Source organism: Salvelinus namaycush, chromosome 39 (assembly GCF_016432855.1).
Source record: "Salvelinus namaycush isolate Seneca chromosome 39, SaNama_1.0, whole genome shotgun sequence".
Taxonomy (NCBI): domain Eukaryota; kingdom Metazoa; phylum Chordata; class Actinopteri; order Salmoniformes; family Salmonidae; genus Salvelinus; species Salvelinus namaycush.
The window spans coordinates 17639831-17657066 of record NC_052345.1 but is presented as its reverse complement, the minus strand read 5'-3'; the positions used below and the strand labels follow the sequence as shown (position 1 = coordinate 17657066).

General features: G+C 42.4%; 1 protein-coding gene and 1 non-coding gene across 2 annotated transcripts; both read right to left on the bottom strand.

Moving 5' to 3' along the window:
* Nucleotides 1-301: 301 nt before the first annotated feature.
* Nucleotides 302-16926, bottom strand: LOC120033009 (T-complex protein 1 subunit delta). Its single transcript, XM_038979295.1, has 13 exons — nt 16637-16926; nt 16087-16139; nt 15904-15993; nt 5988-6096; nt 5568-5832; nt 4675-4807; nt 4353-4492; nt 4006-4102; nt 3778-3888; nt 3303-3433; nt 1154-1388; nt 687-800; nt 302-484 (listed from the first exon to the last, which is right to left on the bottom strand). Exons 1-13 carry the CDS (start codon nt 16746-16748, stop codon nt 470-472), a joined length of 1605 nt encoding a protein of 534 aa, XP_038835223.1. The 5' UTR covers nt 16749-16926; the 3' UTR covers nt 302-469.
* On the bottom strand, nt 3070-3187 carry LOC120033087. The gene has a single exon (XR_005473923.1). It is a non-coding gene; the product is annotated as a small nucleolar RNA SNORA26 (small nucleolar RNA).
* Nucleotides 16927-17236: the final 310 nt, after the last annotated feature.

The window sequence follows — 17236 nt, the reverse complement described above, 5'->3', positions numbered from 1 at the left end:
CCATAAAATAAAAAAAAGCTGTTTCCAGCTACAAGTCATTTACAACATTAACAATGACTACACTATTTCTGATCAATTTGATGTTATTTTAAAATGGACAAAATATTTTTTTTTTTTGATTTTCTTTCTAACAATGTCATTTCTAAGTGACCCCAAACGTTTGAACGGTAGTGTATATGGGGAAAGTTGCCGTTAACACCATGCCGTTGGTGTCATGACACTAGCCTGAGATTTAAAGATGAACTGCTGGTCAGTGGGGTCGGTCACTGAGGGAGCCCAAGGAAGAAGTACACAACAAAAACATGGTGTCAAAAAACTGTTTTATTCAATTACAGACTGCATCAACTACAGAGGACTCCTGGACATACGGGTCTTAGCAAGCTGCCGGTCCTATGACTCCTTGTGGCACAAGCACGTGCAGTAACACAGGTTGGATTCTTGCTACATCGACAAATCTCCTCGTAACTCCTTATCGGGTGTTCACCTGCAAGAAAGGGGAAAATCTTATTACCTTAAGGACACAGTATAAGTGAAAGGAGGGGGGCTTTCAATTAGAACAATTTATGTAGTGTTGTGCGTTTTTTCTGGTGCTGTGTTCCATACTAAAATGGGCATACAAGATAATGCAGGTTGAATGAGAGGGCAGATCTCCACTAGTGACACCAGAGGGTTGTCTGGTCTCTTACCACGTCGTCAATCTTGAGGATGCTACGGACCGTCTCAGTGGCGAGGGTCAGAGCGCTGACAGACACCAGCAGAGGCTGCACCACCAGCTCCTCTAGAATGTTGGAGATACCGCCCTGAGAGGGGGAGAGGAATGGGGGGACGAGTCAATTTGCTATTCTACATGATAGATAATCGCATATCTGGTATGCAACTGCAGTAATGTAAATCTTAATGACAAACTGTCAAAATGGAGGTTCTGTATCGAGCTGGTGAATGGCTGGGCCACAAGAGACTACAGTCAATGAATAGGCAAATAAGTTTACTGCGAGCACACCAGGACAATGAGGTGTTGTCAAGGCGTGACTCTGGCCTCACGAGACAGTCACATTTGTTCTAAATCTGAATGTTCAACATTGCATCTTGAGAACCAACTATGGCAGGGTGAAAATAAGCATAAAACCAAACAGAATCCAGGAGAGTGTTGCACCTTGCGGACATTGATCCCGGCAGTCTTCTCGCCCTGGGCGTGCCTATTGCGGAGCTCTGTGACAGTGGAAATGGGGTTGAGGCCGGCGTTCTCGGCCAGTGTAGATGGCACCACCTCCAGGGCGTCTGCGTAGGCCCTCACGCAGTATGCCTCCATGCCTGGCAGCGTGCGGGAGTACTCAGCCAGACGCAGGGCCAGCTCGATCTCAGGGGCGCCGCCACCGGCGATCAGAGCCCTGGGAGGGAGAAAAGGCATCAGTCAAGGGAAAGAGATAAAACAAACGACTTTTGCGCCATTCTGATGTTAAACTAACTAGTGAAAGCAAATATCAAATAAGACTGTAGTAGAGCTGGGCAATATGGACAAAAATCCATATTGCAATAAATATGCTAACGATAAATGTACAACATTATGTGAACTGCAGTTTGTATAAAAAACTAAAAGTTTAAACGTTGTAGCATTTTTGGTTTATCATCCCAGCTCTAGGCTATAGTGCTAACATATCCTACATTTTCAGATCAGTGCAGATTGCGTGAAGGATACGGGATTGAGATGCACCCCACCGATATATAGAACCATTCAAAAGTTTAGACACCTACTCATTCAAGGGTTCATTTATTTTCGACATTGTAGAATACTGAAGACATCAAAACTATGAAATAACACATATGGAATCATGTAGTAACCAAAATAGTGAATCAAATGGAAGCGTGTCCTGTTGAAAAACAAATGATAGTCCCACTAAGCCCAAACCAGATGGGATGGCGTAACGCTGCAGAATGCTGTGGTAGCCATGCTGGTGAAGTCTTCTAAATAAAATCACTGAGTGTCACCAGCAAAGCACCCCCACACCACCTCCATGCTTCAGTGGGAACCACACATGCGGAGATCATCCGTTCACCTACTCTGCATCTCAAAGGCACAGAGGTTAAAACAAAAAACCTAAAATTTGGACTCATCAGACCAAAGGACAAATTTCCACCGGTCTAATGCCCATTGCTCGTGTGTCTTGGTCCAAGTCTCTTCTTCTTATTGGTGTCCTTTAGTAGTGGTTTCTTTGCAGCAATTTGACCATGAAGTCCTGATTCACACAGTCTCCTCTGAACAGTTGATGTTCAGATGAGTCCGTTACTTGAACTCTGTGAAGCATTTATTTGGGCTGCAATCTGAGGTGCATTTAATTGCCGATTTGAGGCTGGTAACTATAATGAACTTATCCTCTGCAGCAGAGGTCACTCAGGGTCATCCTTTCCTGTGGCGGTACTCATGAGAGCCAGCTTCATCATAGCGCTTGATGGTTTTTGCGACTGCACTTGAAGAAACGTTCAAAGTTCTTAATTTTCTGCATTGACTGACCTTCATGTCTTAAAGTGATGGTGGACTGTCGTTTCTCTTTGCTTATTTGAGCTGTTCTTGCCATAATATGGACTTGGTCTTTTTTCTTCTGTATACCACCCCTACCTTGCCACAACACAACTGATTGGCTCAAACGCATTAAGAAGGAAAGAAATTCCACAAATTAACAAGGCACACCTGTTAATTGAAATGCATTCCAGGTGACTACCTCATGAAGCTGGTATAGAGAATCCCAAGAGTGCACAAAGCTGTCAAGGCAAAAGGGTTGTAAAAATAAAGAACCCTTGAATGAGTCCAAACTTCTAAATGGTACTGTACATAAGTTACCCAAACAAGGAATTTAAAGACTGCATAGAAAATAGTTTATTGCAAATGACTGGTAAGCTGGTAGATACTTTGGTACCCCCCATTTCTTCTGTTATCTAAAATGTTCTCTTTTTATCTGACAAATGGTTGATATCAAAATCTATTGGGATCACAAGGTCTGTTAAGCTCTTTAAAAAGGACAAAGTACACATCCTTCACAGCCATTTTAGGTGTAGTTGCAGTCCTTCAGAGTATTATGTTCCTCTCAACAGGTCCAGAGCCAGGGGTGAAGCCCCTGACCCAGGTTGAAGAGAGGGTTGCTCTGTCCCCCGGAAATGGCCACTTGTGACACGGACAGCCACGAGTGGGCAAAGCTTAGAGGGACTTGTGCTTGCTTATCTATGTAATTATTCTACATTATCACTGCATGCATCTACAGAGGCTATTGTTGCTCAGACAGCTGACCAGAGTGGCTGCAGTACCATACCTCTTCTTCACCAGACAGCGGATGACACACAGAGCGTCGTGGATGGAGCGCTCCGCCTCCTCAATCACCAGCTTGTTGGATCCGCGCACCACGATACTCACCGTCTTACCGGGGCTGGTGCAGCCTGTGATCTATGGAGAGGAACAGGCCAGAGAGAAACAGCATTAATTGACTTTCATTGGGAAATGGCGATCTTAGAACAAGCTTGTCTAAAACATTCAAAACGATATTACAATTAACATTTACAGCAAAGACCTAACATTTTTCATTCATGGAGGTTGGAATACACATAGGCTACATGCAATGCCTAAAATCGTCACTGTTTTCAATGACCACTTAACACATTCCAAGGGTATTATCATTAGAATTAAGAGTCTGTTCTCGCATAGTTGTGATGGCAGCAAGAAAGCAGTCTTGTATCCAAGCCTGGGAGAGATTGAGCCAGATTGAGATTAGTTTAAGTGAATTAGCATACCTTGACCAGCTTGCCAGAGCCATCCAGGCTGACCTCCTCTGCCAGCTCGGCGGTGCCCATCATCTCGGGAAGGAACTGATCAATGTGGGCGATGGGCTTGGTGCCAATGGTCTGTAGGGGTGCAAGGTGGGGGGGCAAAGTCAATTCAGATTCAACAGTCAGCCTTTGGCTGTAACAGAATATCATGAATTACAAAGTAAAGACCAATAATGTTATTGTTTTTAATACCTTGCAGATGAATTCAATGTCCTCCCTCTCGATCTCCTTGACCACCATGATCTTCATCTTGTTCAGGAAGTGGAGGGCCAAATCGCTCAGAGCATCTCTGAAAGAAGTACGGAACAATTTTTTTAACCATGTCATCCAGTGATCAAGATAGCATGCAGACAGGAGGTCCACCTATGGGAAGAGTATAATGTACAGAGGAACCCATGTAACAGTCCTAATACTCGCCTTTCTGATTACACTCAAATACATTTCTAGACATTGTGAGAGCAATTGGACAAAGTGATTAGATGACATGACGGTGATGATGTAACGTAATGCCATGACGGTGATAATGCACCAGGTGTTACCTGAGGATGGACTTCTGGATGAGCAGGACGTTGCAGCCCGCCTTCTTGATCTGTTTGACCAGGTTGAGGATGTAGGCGCGCTCCTCGCGCAGCACGCGGTCCATCTGGGCGTAGTCCGACACTACTATCTGGTTGTCCATCTGGATTACGACACGAGGGACAAAAATAATTATACGGAAACAGAATAAACAAAACAATTCTAAGAAAATGTGAAGATTGAAAGGTAACATAAAATACTAATCGTCCACCATAACGTCAGACATTGACAAACATGGAAGCCAATTTCACTGAGACAAACAGTCAGCGATTGTGATGGACTTACGTCAGTTTTCGGCGGGGACAAGCAGAACTGGATGAGGGCGATCTTGGCCTTCTCCACACGGGACACGCTGGAGTTGACCACCTTCTGGGTCAGCACCAGGCCATCCACCAGCTCACAGTCATCAATGGTCCCACTGCAGAGAAACACACAGAAGGTCATTATGGGTAGAACATCTGTCTAAGGGCAGCAGTTTCTACCTGTCTGATTGCAAACAAAGGTTCTTGACCATAAGGCAAAATAATTGTATTATTATTTTTTTTAAACGCAATCATTTGCGTTGTTGATTAAGATCAGATAAATGTGTGTCCATCCATGCACAAGGATAAACACTCAAGTAGGACATCAGTATGGTTTTGTTGCTGATTACACAATTACATTTTTGTTGCGATAGCTTGTCAGAAGGTGACTGGCAGGGAAAGCAAAGTGGAGCCATTCTGCTAATTGACCGCCTGAGATTGATCTGGCACATCAGACATGTCCACGTCCCCACAGAGAGAGAACTGGGGAATGAAAATGTGCCTATCCAAACTGACTTTCAACTGTAGGAAGCTGTCAAAAGGTTTAGGAAAGGTATGGTATTACTACGACGCTGATCCTACATTAGTAGCCTACGGTCTACTGCTGGATCATGTTCATTACGCACCTAATGGCAGAAAAGGAACTGCAAAAGGGAGGGACTATCTGAACTTTTCTAATAAGATAAGCAAATCTTCCGTTGCAAAATGTTTCAACATTTCCTGTTGCGTGCCCTAATGAACATGACCCAGAAGTCAAAACGGCCAACCCTGTTTGTAATCCTAACATTTAAGTCCTTTTGCAGACGTTCTTATCCAGAACAATTTACAGTAGTGAGCACATAATCTGGACCCACCAGCCTTCCCCTCCCTCCTCACCCCAGCTTCTTGACAATGTGGATATCGTGTAGGTCCACGCCGGTGGCGGTGGCCGGGTCGATGACGCGCATCACGGCGTCCACGCTCATGGGCGCTAGCAGGCTGGAGTACTGCGACACCACCTTGGAGCACAGAGAGGTGGTGGCGCTGTTCAGCAGTGTCTCGCGGTCGCTCAGGAGCACCGGCTGGCTCATGCCCGTCAGCACCTCGACGCCCTTGTCCACCGCCTTCTGGAACGACTCAGAGATAGTGGTGGGGTGGATACCTGGTGGATAAGCAGAGAACAGGCAGTTAGTATTAAAACTTTAGGACGCAGGGACTCAGAACAAATTCTGGTCTAGGAGTTTATTGTGTAATCCAGTAGTCAGCAAGCCTGGTCCTGGAGATCATCAACGATGCCATTGGTTCCACGTCACTTACCCTTCTGAAGCAACTTGCCGCATGCGTCAAGCAGGGCACCAGCAATCACCACCACAGAGGTTGTGCCGTCACCAGCCTCAATATCCTGTGCTTTGGACAGCTCCACCATCTGAAAGACAAACAGGCAAAACACAGCGTCAAACTCCTGATATTGGTGATCTCTTAAAAGGGACAGAAGCTAGAGAGGAAACTCCCCAAAAGATGCCTTTCAGAAATAACCTTTAAGAAATGCTGAATTATAGCTCAAATGACAGTCCCTTGCCGGATGTTCAAATCAAACTTTATTGGTCACATACTTAGATGTTATTGCGGGTGTAGCGAAATGCTTGTATTCCATCGCCAACAGTGCAGTAGTATCTAACAATTCACACAAATCTAAAAGTAAAAGAATATATATAAATATTAGGACGAGCAATGTCGGGGTGGCATTGACTAAAATGCAGAATAGAAAACATACGAAATGAGTAAAGCAGTATGTAAACATTAGTGACTAGAGCGCTGCAGTATTTTCTCTCCTGTGTGTCATTTCACAAACATCTGTATGTGACCAAAACAAATTTGATTATTAAAGTGGCTAGTGATTCCATGTCTACAGTGCATTCGAGAAGTATTCAGACTAGTGATGCACCGATATGACATTCTCCGCCTGATACTCAATATTTTCCTTGCCAATTAAATTTTTTTAAGTACTTAATTTTAGCGCCCTTTAATTAGTCCTATTTAGTACAGTTACACACGGGCGGACGCAGCGGTCTTACACGGAACCCAAACCGGCTGCGCGCGTGTGCCATCGTGCATACATTTATTTTGTCCCCCTACACCAAACGCAGGTTAAAATATCAAAACAAACTCTGAACCAATGACATTCATTTGGGAACAGGTCGAAAAGCATTAAACATGTATGGCAATTTAGCTAGTTAGCTTGCACATGCTAACTAAATTTGTCCTATTTAGCTAGCTTGCTGTTGCTAGCTAATTTGTCCTGGGATATAAACATTGAGTTGTTATTTTACCTGAAATGCACAAGGTCCTCTACTCCGACAATTAATCCACACATAAAACGGTCAACAGAATCGTTTCTAGTCATCTCTCTTTCCAGGCTTTTTCATCTTTGAACTTATATGGTGATTGGCATCTACACTTTCATAGTATTACCACGACAACCGGCAAAACAGTTTGTCTTCCATTCACCCACGTGGGTATAACCAATGAGGAGATGGCACGTGGGTACCTGCTTCTATAAACCAATGAGATGGGAGAGGCAGGACTTGCAGCGCGATCTGCGTCAGAAACAGGAATGAAGTCTATTTTAGCCCTTGGCAACAAAGACACTCGTTGCGAGCGCGAGCAGTGTGGGTGCAATAATTGAATAACATATATTATTACATTTATTTTGCAACGCTAGCGCACGCGATGCGGGCGGTGTAGTCAGGGTATAAAAAGGCACTGCATCCAGGCTGTATCACATCCGGCCGTGATTGGGAGTCCCATAGGGCGGCGCACAATTGGCCCAGCGTCGTCCGGGTTTGGCAGTCGTAATTAAGAATTTGGTCTTAACTGACTTCCCAGATAACTTTTTGGTGTGTGACCTTTTATTTATTTTGTTGGCATTTACGTAGGTCCCCAATTACCAATAAAACATTCAAAACCTATTTCTTTCACTTACTTACTGTTTCGTTGTTCAGTCGTTTCATTCTCAACCAGGATTTCTACGGAACATCGTTTGGGTCTATGCGTGTCAAACAAGATACTATTTAACGTGTCAAATAACACTAATTGACATGTCAAATAAGCTTGTTGACCAATCAGGACCTGAATATGACTGCACGTCACAATTTAAAGCGTACATTATGTTTTATGTAGTTATTACACATTTGATTACACTATCACTCGTAATTCATATGTCACAACGATTCATCGGTACGTATGCTATGATGCTGGTCAAGTTGTCTCGCGCACCTACAGTGGTGGTCATAAAAAAAAAGCTAGCTAGCTCATGGATGCAAACAATGTTCTTCCCCAAAAACATAGCAAAACGACATTGTTTCAGTCGCTATAGTTAGCTAGAATCGATGAATCGTTGTGACATATGAATTACGAGTGATAGTGTAATCAAATGTGTAATAACTACATAAAAAAATAATGTAGCTAGCTAACTATAGCGACTGAAACAATGTCGTTTTGCTATGCTAGGTGTCATCTAAAATGAACCCTAATTTCTAAGACAGTTTTTATTTTATTAATGGTGATCGGACCCATCTATGTGAAACTAGCCACAATAAGGATTCGCAACAAGTGTACTTTGTGGTTAGCCTTCAAAATAAAAGTTTGTCAATTCTATTTGCATCACTGTCAAATCCAAGATGGTAGCCAATCAGTCTGTCCGTTTGTATGTCTGATCCTTGAGAGGAGCTAAGAGTTATGTTTCAATGACCCTGATCCCGTTTACAGAAGCAAATCATTTTTATGTGAAGGTGGATGCTGTATATAACTATTATTTTTTAGATCTGTCTATTTTACAAAATTGACTACAAAGATTTCGGATTGAGAAGGCCTTTATTTTTTCTCTACACCTTTCTGGAGTTGGAGCTCGCCGAGTCAGGAGCGTCCGTCTGCACGCAAGGCCTGCTACGCGAGCACAGGTGCACACTGAAGGCTAGGAGCGGAGAAGCGGCTATTGGATTGGAAAACCTAACGCACTGTGGGAAAATCTACGTTGTTCTACACAACGTCTACGGGTCATTGCACACCTGTGCCGAAATACCTCTAAAACCGGCATTGTATCGGTTACTGTGCCTGCTCTTTACTCAATGCCATCCTGGATTAAGTAGGCTGAATTAATTAACGTTGCCTTATGCCCTACAATTTGCAAACACTCCGAGACCATGTCAATACCACCAGGAACTCGGTCTCTCTGCAATTACATTTGTACCCCTCTCAAACGCAACTGGACCTACACTTGATGGCATACTTCCAAAATGAATTACTTTTTTTCTGTGTCGAAAGACTCAGTTCATTTTATTGACTGACAATGGTGCTGGCTCCAAGTCCTCACACATCGGGCAACAGATATATTGTTATGCTTTTATTGTTGATCTCCGGTAATGTGCGACCAAACCCTGGGCCGGTAGATACCATGCAATTTCTACCGACTCATGATTTTAAAAACAGAGCAGGTTTTGGCCTCTTGCATGTTAACCTGTTTGGGCTGCAGGGGCAGTATTGAGTAGCCAGATAAAAGGTGCCCATTTCAAACGGCCTCGTACTCAATTCTTGCTCGTACAATATGCATATTATTATTACTATTGGATAGAAAACACTCTCTAGTTTCTAAAACCGTTTGAATTATATCTGTGAGTCAAACAGAACTCATTTGGCACAAACTTCCTGACCAGGAAGTGGAAAGTCTGAAATCGAGGCTCTGTTCTACTTCCTGCCTATAAATGGGCATGATACGTATTAGTATACATGCACTTCATAGACCTTCCCCTGGATGTCAAGAGGCGGTGAGAGAAGAAATGTAGTGTTTATCTTGGTCTGAAGTGGAATACAAGCTCTTTGTATGACGTGTCCCCCATTTCCGGTTTTCTGGAGAGCGCGAGGTGGTACCTGTATTTGCCTTCTGTTTAGCTGCCGTTATAGGCGACTACTATCTCCGGCTTTGATTTTATTTGATACATGTGACCATATCATCGTAAAGTATGTTTTTTCAATATAGTTTAATCAGATTATTGAATTTTTTTCGGGAGTTTTGCCGTGTTCCGTTCTCTGACTTTGTTGACGATGGAGAGATTCGCGCCACTTGGCTAGTGCGCTTGCTAATTCAAGAGGGAAAATGGACGTTCTAAATCCAAACAACGACTGTTCTGGACAAAGGACCCCTTGTCCAACATTCTGATGAAAGATCAGCAAAAGTAAGAAACATTTTATGATGCTATTTCATATATCTGTCGTGCATGTGAACTAGTCGTCGGCGCCCAACGTTTGGGTACTCTAGCTATACCGAAGCTGGACGTCGTAATGAAGTTCTTTTTTAGAATTCTAACACTGCGATTTCATTAAGAACTAATGGATCTATCATTTCCTATACAACATGTATTTTTTAGTTATGTTTATGAATAGCTATTTGGTCAGAATGTGTGTCAGAAAAAGTGTCAGAAAAATATCCGAACGTTGTGGGAAATAGTAGCTACGTTAGCAGAATGTATAACCACTGATTTCAGCTCTAAATATGCACATTTTCGAACAAAACATAAGTGTATGTATAACCTGATGTTATAGGACTGTCATCTGATGAAGAATATCAAGGTTAGTCAAAAATTATATATATTTTCCTGGTGTGTCACGATCGCTAACTTTTACTGCTGGGAAATGGCTTGTGTTTCTGGCTATTGTGGTAAGCTAATATAACGCTATATTGTGTTTTCGCTGTAAAACACTTAATAAATCGGAAATATTGGCTGGAATCACAAGATGCCTGTCTTTCATTTGCTGTACACTATGTATTTTTCAGAAATGTTTTATGATGAGTAATTAGGTATTTGACGTTGGTGTCTGTAATTATTCTGGCTGCTTTCGGTGCAATTTCTGATTGTAGCTGCAATGTAAACTATGATTTATACCTGAAATATGCACATTTTTCGAACAAAACATAGATTTATTGTATAACATGTTATAAGACTGTCATCTGATGAAGTTGTTTCTTGGTTAGTTTGGTTGGTTCTTGGTTAGTTAGGTTGGCTTTGTGCATGCTACCTGTGCTGTGAAAAATGTCTGTCCTTTTTTGTATTTGGTGGTGAGCTAACATAAATATACGTGCTGTTTTCGCTGTAAAACATTTTAAAAATCAGACATGTTGGCTGGATTCACAAGATGTTTATCTTTCAAATGCTGTATTGGACTTGTTAATGTCTGAAAGTTAAATATTAAAAAATATACATATTTTGAATTTCGCGCCCTGCACTTGAAGTGGCTGTTGTCATATTGTGGGCGGCCTCGGGCTGCAGCCATAAGAAGTTAATGTCAGAAGTCCAAAAATAGACATGATTAGAATATGGGCCAAAACGACAAAATGCAGACGCAATGGTTTCATCAGAAACTTGGCCGAAGAAATCTGTGTGAAATAACTTGATTTCTTTCTATCAATGGGTACATGGTTTTTAGAACCATCGGATGAGTAAAGGAGGGATTGCAATTTGTGAAATCTGAGTTTAACACCTCTGAAATTCCCCTCGATTACCAAAGCCAAACATTTTGAATTGCTTGCGGTTAAAGTGACCTTATATAAGGACACCCACATCACTGTAGTTGGCTGTGACAGACAGCCCTCGGCGTCGAGGGACGCTCTTAACTCTTGGATGTCCTGTACAAGCTAAATTACTCTGTATGCAATCTTTCAGGAGATTTGAACTGGGACATGCTTACATCTGTATCAACTCTTAGAAGAACTGTGTGACTCTGAATCTCGCGCAAATAATTATATGTACCTACAAGACCGAATCCCAGAGCACCTAACAAATCAATGCTATTGGACATTCTTCTAACAAATACCCCTCACAAATGCACATCGACTGGGATTTCTGTAATGATGTCAGTGATCACTGTGCAATTGCTTGTGTTAGAAAAAAAGACCAAAGCCAAACCCGTTATATTTTTAAAAGACATTTTAGACAGTTTGATGAGCAAGCGGTCTTACATGATCTGTATCATACTGTCAATATTAAGTCTGATTCCCGATGTTGACACTGCCTGGAACTATTTTTATATGAAATTTGTCGATTTGTGATAAGCATGCCCCTGTGAAGACATTAAGAATCAGTGGAAGGGACAATCCCTGGTGTTCAGATAACTTGGCAGAATTAATTAGAAAGAGAAATCTCTTGGGCTCAAGCTAGACATACAAATGCTCCTGTTGACTGGGCCTCCTTCAGAGCGCTAAGAAACAAATGCACAGGATTGATCAGGAAGTTCAAATCAGATGACTATTTAAATGCAGTCACAGAGAACCTAAACAACCCTACCGAGTTCTAGAAGCGAATCAAATCAGTGTCAGGTTCTAATGGATCCCCTGGCCTTCCTGACCATTTAATGATGGATTCTGATGAAGTGGATAAAGCCGATATTGTTTATTTTTAACAAGCACTTCATATCTGCTGGTTCAGTTTTTGATAATGGTGGGGCCCAGGCCTCAAATGTAAGCTCTGTTACAGTCAACTATGATATAGGCCCTCGTGAACCATTTTAACTTTGAGCCCGTTTCTTATACAGGAGGTCTATAAAGCACTAAAAGGTTATAGACACAAAAGTCTGCAGGTCCAGACAACCTGGACCCCTACCTCTTAAAAGATAGCAGCTGGTATTATTCCCTAAACTGTGGCTCACATTTTCAACTTGTCTCTTGACCAATTCCATACCCAGCATTTGGAAATCAGCTTAAGTTCTCCCACTGCTAAAGGGTGGATATCCATCAGATGCTAATAACTATCGTCCTCTCTCTAAAATCCCTATCCTGGCCAAAGTCTATGAATCCCTAGTGAACTCAGTTAAATTTCTTAATTGAAAAGAACATACTGAGCGGGGTTCCGTCTGGCTTTAGATCGGGGCACAGCACCACAACTGCAGCTATGGCAGTGGCAAATGACATCATTAATGCACTAGATAAAAAGCAACATTGCGCTGCTCTGTTTGATAATAATCCACAAAGGCCTTCGATTCAGTTGACTATGATTTGTTACTAGCGGGACTCAAACATCGGTCTCAGTGAAGGGGCAGTAAATTGGTTTAGGAACCATCTTTGACAGAACACAAATGGGAATATACTGACAATCACGAGTCTAGCTTTCTGGAGATTAATAGAGGTGTGCCCCAGGGTTCCATTTTAGCTCCTGTGTTCTCATTTTTTTTTTATGATTTAGGAAATGGGATGCAACCAGCAAAGTTATATCTGTATGCAGATGAGTCATACACTACCGTTCAAAAGTTTGGGGTCACTCGGAAATGTCCTTGTTTTTGAAAGAGAAACAATTTCTTTTGTCCATTAAAATAACATCATATTGATCAGAAATAGTGTAGACATTGTTAATGACTATTGTAGCTGGAAACGGCAGATATTTTTATGGAATATCTATATATGCGTACAGAGGACCATTATCAGCAACCATCACTCCGGTGTTCCAATGGCACGTTGTGTTAGCTAATCCAAGTTTAGAATTTAAAAAAAAGGCTAATTGATCATTAGATAACCCTTTTGCAATTATGTTAGCACAGCTGAAAACTTGTGCTGAATAAAGAAGCAATAAAACTGGCCTTCTTTAGACTAGTTGAGTATCTGGAGCGTTAGCATTTGTTTTGTTTTTTGAAGGCAAACCGCAAATTCCACTATTGTGCCTAATCCTTGTGGCTAGCTTCACAACACGAACGGTCTGGTCGAGCCTCACTAGCCAGATGAAGCTAGCTGGCTGCTTATAACGTTAGCTTTGGGCAACAGGGTTAAGTAGCTGGCTAGCTATTTTCAATTAATTGAAGTTCAATTTCAATAGGCGAACAACAAGTGGCAACCTAGCTAATACTTACAAGGATTTCTAAATCATTGCTAAGAATAAATGAAAATTACTGCAGTTCCTAATGGTCATTGTTTTCAGGCTGGTTGTATGGGTGCTAGCTAGGTACCAAGCTAAAGCTAGCTACCCCAGAAGTTGCGGTCGAACAAATTATGCTTTATTACCAACGTGGTATTGTAAACATCGTTTGTGGCCGGTAAACATCGTTTGTGGCCGGTGTTTGCAGACTTTTTGTACAGCTTTGACAGTGCTACTGTATATTTTTTGACACGCAAAGACCCAAATGGCGTTCCATGGTATGCATGTTGTGAAGCCATTACTGTGTAACTCCGGTAGGGCAACATCTGAAAAATAGCGACACGACAAAACGGTTGATTGTCAAGGGCAATGAATTCCATTATCTAGGCTTTAAGGGCTTTCGCCTTTGAGTTGTTTCGCTGAAATGATCTTCCTCTTTCAAATGACTGTGCAACTTGTTGACTGCTCGATCCACACAGCAGACATTGTGGGCTAGTTTAGGAATGCTGTGTTGTATGTATAGTGCAAAATTTTACGTGGCGTCATTACGTCATATAGGTATGCACGACAGCTTTGACAGCGGTTTTGCACATCGGCGTTAAACTAGATATAGGCCGATACCAATGTTGGCATTTAACTAATATCGTTCGATTCAGATATGTTCACCGATAATCCATCATTTAGACCCCTTGAGCTTCTCCACAATGATACATTTTAACCTAAGTAGTTTCCCCCCATCAATCTACACACAATACCCCATAATTACAAAGCAAAAACATTAGAAATTGTTGCAAATGTATTACAAATAAACTGAAATACGACATTTACATAAGTATTCAGACCATTTTACTCAGTCGTTTGTTGAAGCATCTTTGGCAGTGATTACAGCATCGAGTATGACGCTACAAGCTTAGAACACCTGTATTTGGGAAGTTTCTCCCATTCTTTTCTGCAGATCCTCTCAAGCTCTGTCATCTTGGATGGGGAGCGTTGCTGCACAGCCATTTCCAGGTCTCTCCAGAGACTTTCATTCGGGTTCAAGTCCGGGCTCTGGCTGGGCCACTCAAGGACATTGAGACTTGTCCCGAAGCCACTCCTGCGTTGTCTTGGCTGTGTGCTTAGGGTCGTTGTCCTGTTGGAAGGTGAACCTTCTCTCCAGTCGGAGGTCCTGAGCAGGTTTTCATCAAGGATCTCTGTACATCTTTGCCCCCCAGTCCCTGCCACTGAAAAACATGCCCATAGCATTATGCTGCCACCACAATGCCTCACCATAAGGGTGGTGCCAGGTTTCCTCTAGACGTGACACTTGGCATTCAGGCCAAAGAGTTCAAGCTTGGTTTCATCAGACCAGAGAAACTTGTTTCCTCATGGTCCGAGTCTTTAGGTGCCTTTTGGACAACTCTAAGCGGGCCGCCATGTCCCTTTTACTGAGGAGTGGCTTCCGTCTGGCCACTACCATAGTGGCTTGCGGCTTCCGTCTGGCCTGATTGGTGGAGTGCTGCAGAGACGGTTGTCCTTCTGGGAGGTTCTCCCATCTCCACAGAGGAACTATAGAGCTCTGCCAGAGTGACCATTGGGTTCTTGGTCACCTCCCTGACCTTCTCCCCCGATTGTGCAGTTTGGCCAGGCAGCCAGCTCTAGGAAGAGTCTGGGTGGTGCCAAACTTCTTCCATTTAAGAATGATTAAGGTCACCGTGTTCTTGGGAACCTTCAATGCAGCAGAATTTTTGTTGGTACCTTTCCCCATATCTGTGCTGACACAATCCTGTCTCGGAGCTCTAACGACAATTCCTTCGACCTCATGGCTTGGTTTTTGCTTGGACATGCACTGTCAACTGTGGGACCTTATATAGACAGGTATATGCTTTTCCAAATCATGTACAATGAATTTAAATTTACAACAGGTGGACTCCAAGTTGTAGAAACATCTCATGGATGATCAATGGAAACAGGATGCACCTGAAATTAATTGTGAGTATCATAGAAAAGGGTCTGCAGAAGGTATATTTATCTTTAATAAATTTGCAAACATTTCTAAAAACCTGTTTTCGCTTTGTCATTATGGGGTATTGTGTGTAGACTGTTGAAAACAAATTTAATACATTTTAGAATAAGGCTGTAACATAAAATGTGGAAAAAGTCAAAGGGTCTAAATACTTTCTGAAGGCACTGTATGTATATAGGGCAGCATCTAAGGTGCAGGGGTGAGTAACTGGCTGGTAGCCAGCTAGTGATGGCTAGAGCAGTAACTTAAAATGTTTTGACAGAGGCCCAACAATTGTACAGGACAGCGCAGAAACTTGGGAACATATCCCCAGCTCCTTTCTCTCAAACCTTACCATCTTGGCTGCAGGATGCAGCACCTGCATCTGTTTCAGGATGGTGGCCCCGTCGTTGGTGATGGTCACGTCACCCTTCCCATCCTGAATCTGTCAGAATCAATTCCTCTTTTAGTTACAGACAAAATGACCAAACCTTGAGATGGTTTTGAGAAGTTGATGTAAATGATTACATTTAATTACCATTTTGTCCATGCCCTTAGGGCCAAGGCTGGTTCTGATGCATTCAGCGACAGCTGTCAACCCCAAAAAAGTGTTACTTTCACAAAGAGGACCTACCCATCTAACAGTAGGATACCTTTTATAGACAATGTTTACTGCTTGACTACTGAGGCAGACAGGAAGACCCCAAACTACTCTATTGGTTAAAGAGCACATACATGAATGTTCATTTCGTCAATTCTTGGTCCCAACAAATCTAAGCCACTGATGGCTAGTTAGCTAGTGTACTATTGCTAATCACAATAGTGTTTGGGGCTGCATGAAGGGGTGTAAAGAATACTAATTTGCTCTGTAACATATTATTGTGGAGTCATGCTAGTTAGCTAACTGGGTACCAACTTGTGGCTAACAGTTACACTGCCCATACTGAGCCAGCAGTAGCATCCATTCATTAGCAAAGGGAGTGTCGCAGCAGCTGATGCTATGGCAACTCACTGTGGCAAACAACCGTTAGGGCCAGGGTCAGTTATTCGTCCAACAATGCAATACGAATGCTGTATTTGTAGTTTACCTTTTCCTGCGGAGATGTTACTGAACCGAATCTGTGCTGGCTTGTCACGGTCTACATATGCCCCTCGTCCTTTGTTTTTCATCCCACCACTTGGCATCTTTGGTGCAGCCATTGCTTATTTTCGTCGGAATATTTTACTAAAATACTTCTGATGGGGACAGCTGTACCCCAAAACACAGAAACGGCTGCTCGACTTCAGATGGGTTGAGATTCGGATTTGTCTCCCGCTCTGACTAGAACCTTCCAAAGCCACCGGTTTCGACTCTTGTAGAAAAAGGACCCTCCTGTCAACTTCGAAGGCGCCTTGATATGACGTTTTAGATGTCTAACAATTTGCCTTGCGGTTTTATATGTTGGGATGAGACAAGGCTAGTAGGTCTCTGTGTGCATCAAACTAGCTTTTACTTGTACATTTTAAATAATGAATATGTATATACAGTCAGATAAAGGTATTGGTAGTGATATTGTATACAATTCAAGGGACCTGTGGTGTTGATCAAAATGATAATATCCACCCTCATCAATATATTAATCTATCTGATTCGACTACTTGTGTCTACTTCTGATGAAGTCATGTTCCTGTAACATTTGCTGCATGCT

Bases quoted from the DNA above. Each gene is read 5' to 3' on its own strand.
- LOC120033009 (XM_038979295.1), bottom strand. From the start codon at position 16,748: ATGGCTGCACCAAAGATGCCAAGTGGTGGGATGAAAAACAAAGGACGA. The intron at 4,808-5,567 runs GTGAGGAGGGAG...GTTTCTCTGCAG, and splicing joins CACATTGTCAAGAAGCTGGG to TGGGACCATTGATGACTGTG. The intron at 3,889-4,005 runs GTATTAAAAACA...GCACCCCTACAG, and splicing joins ACATTGAATTCATCTGCAAG to ACCATTGGCACCAAGCCCAT.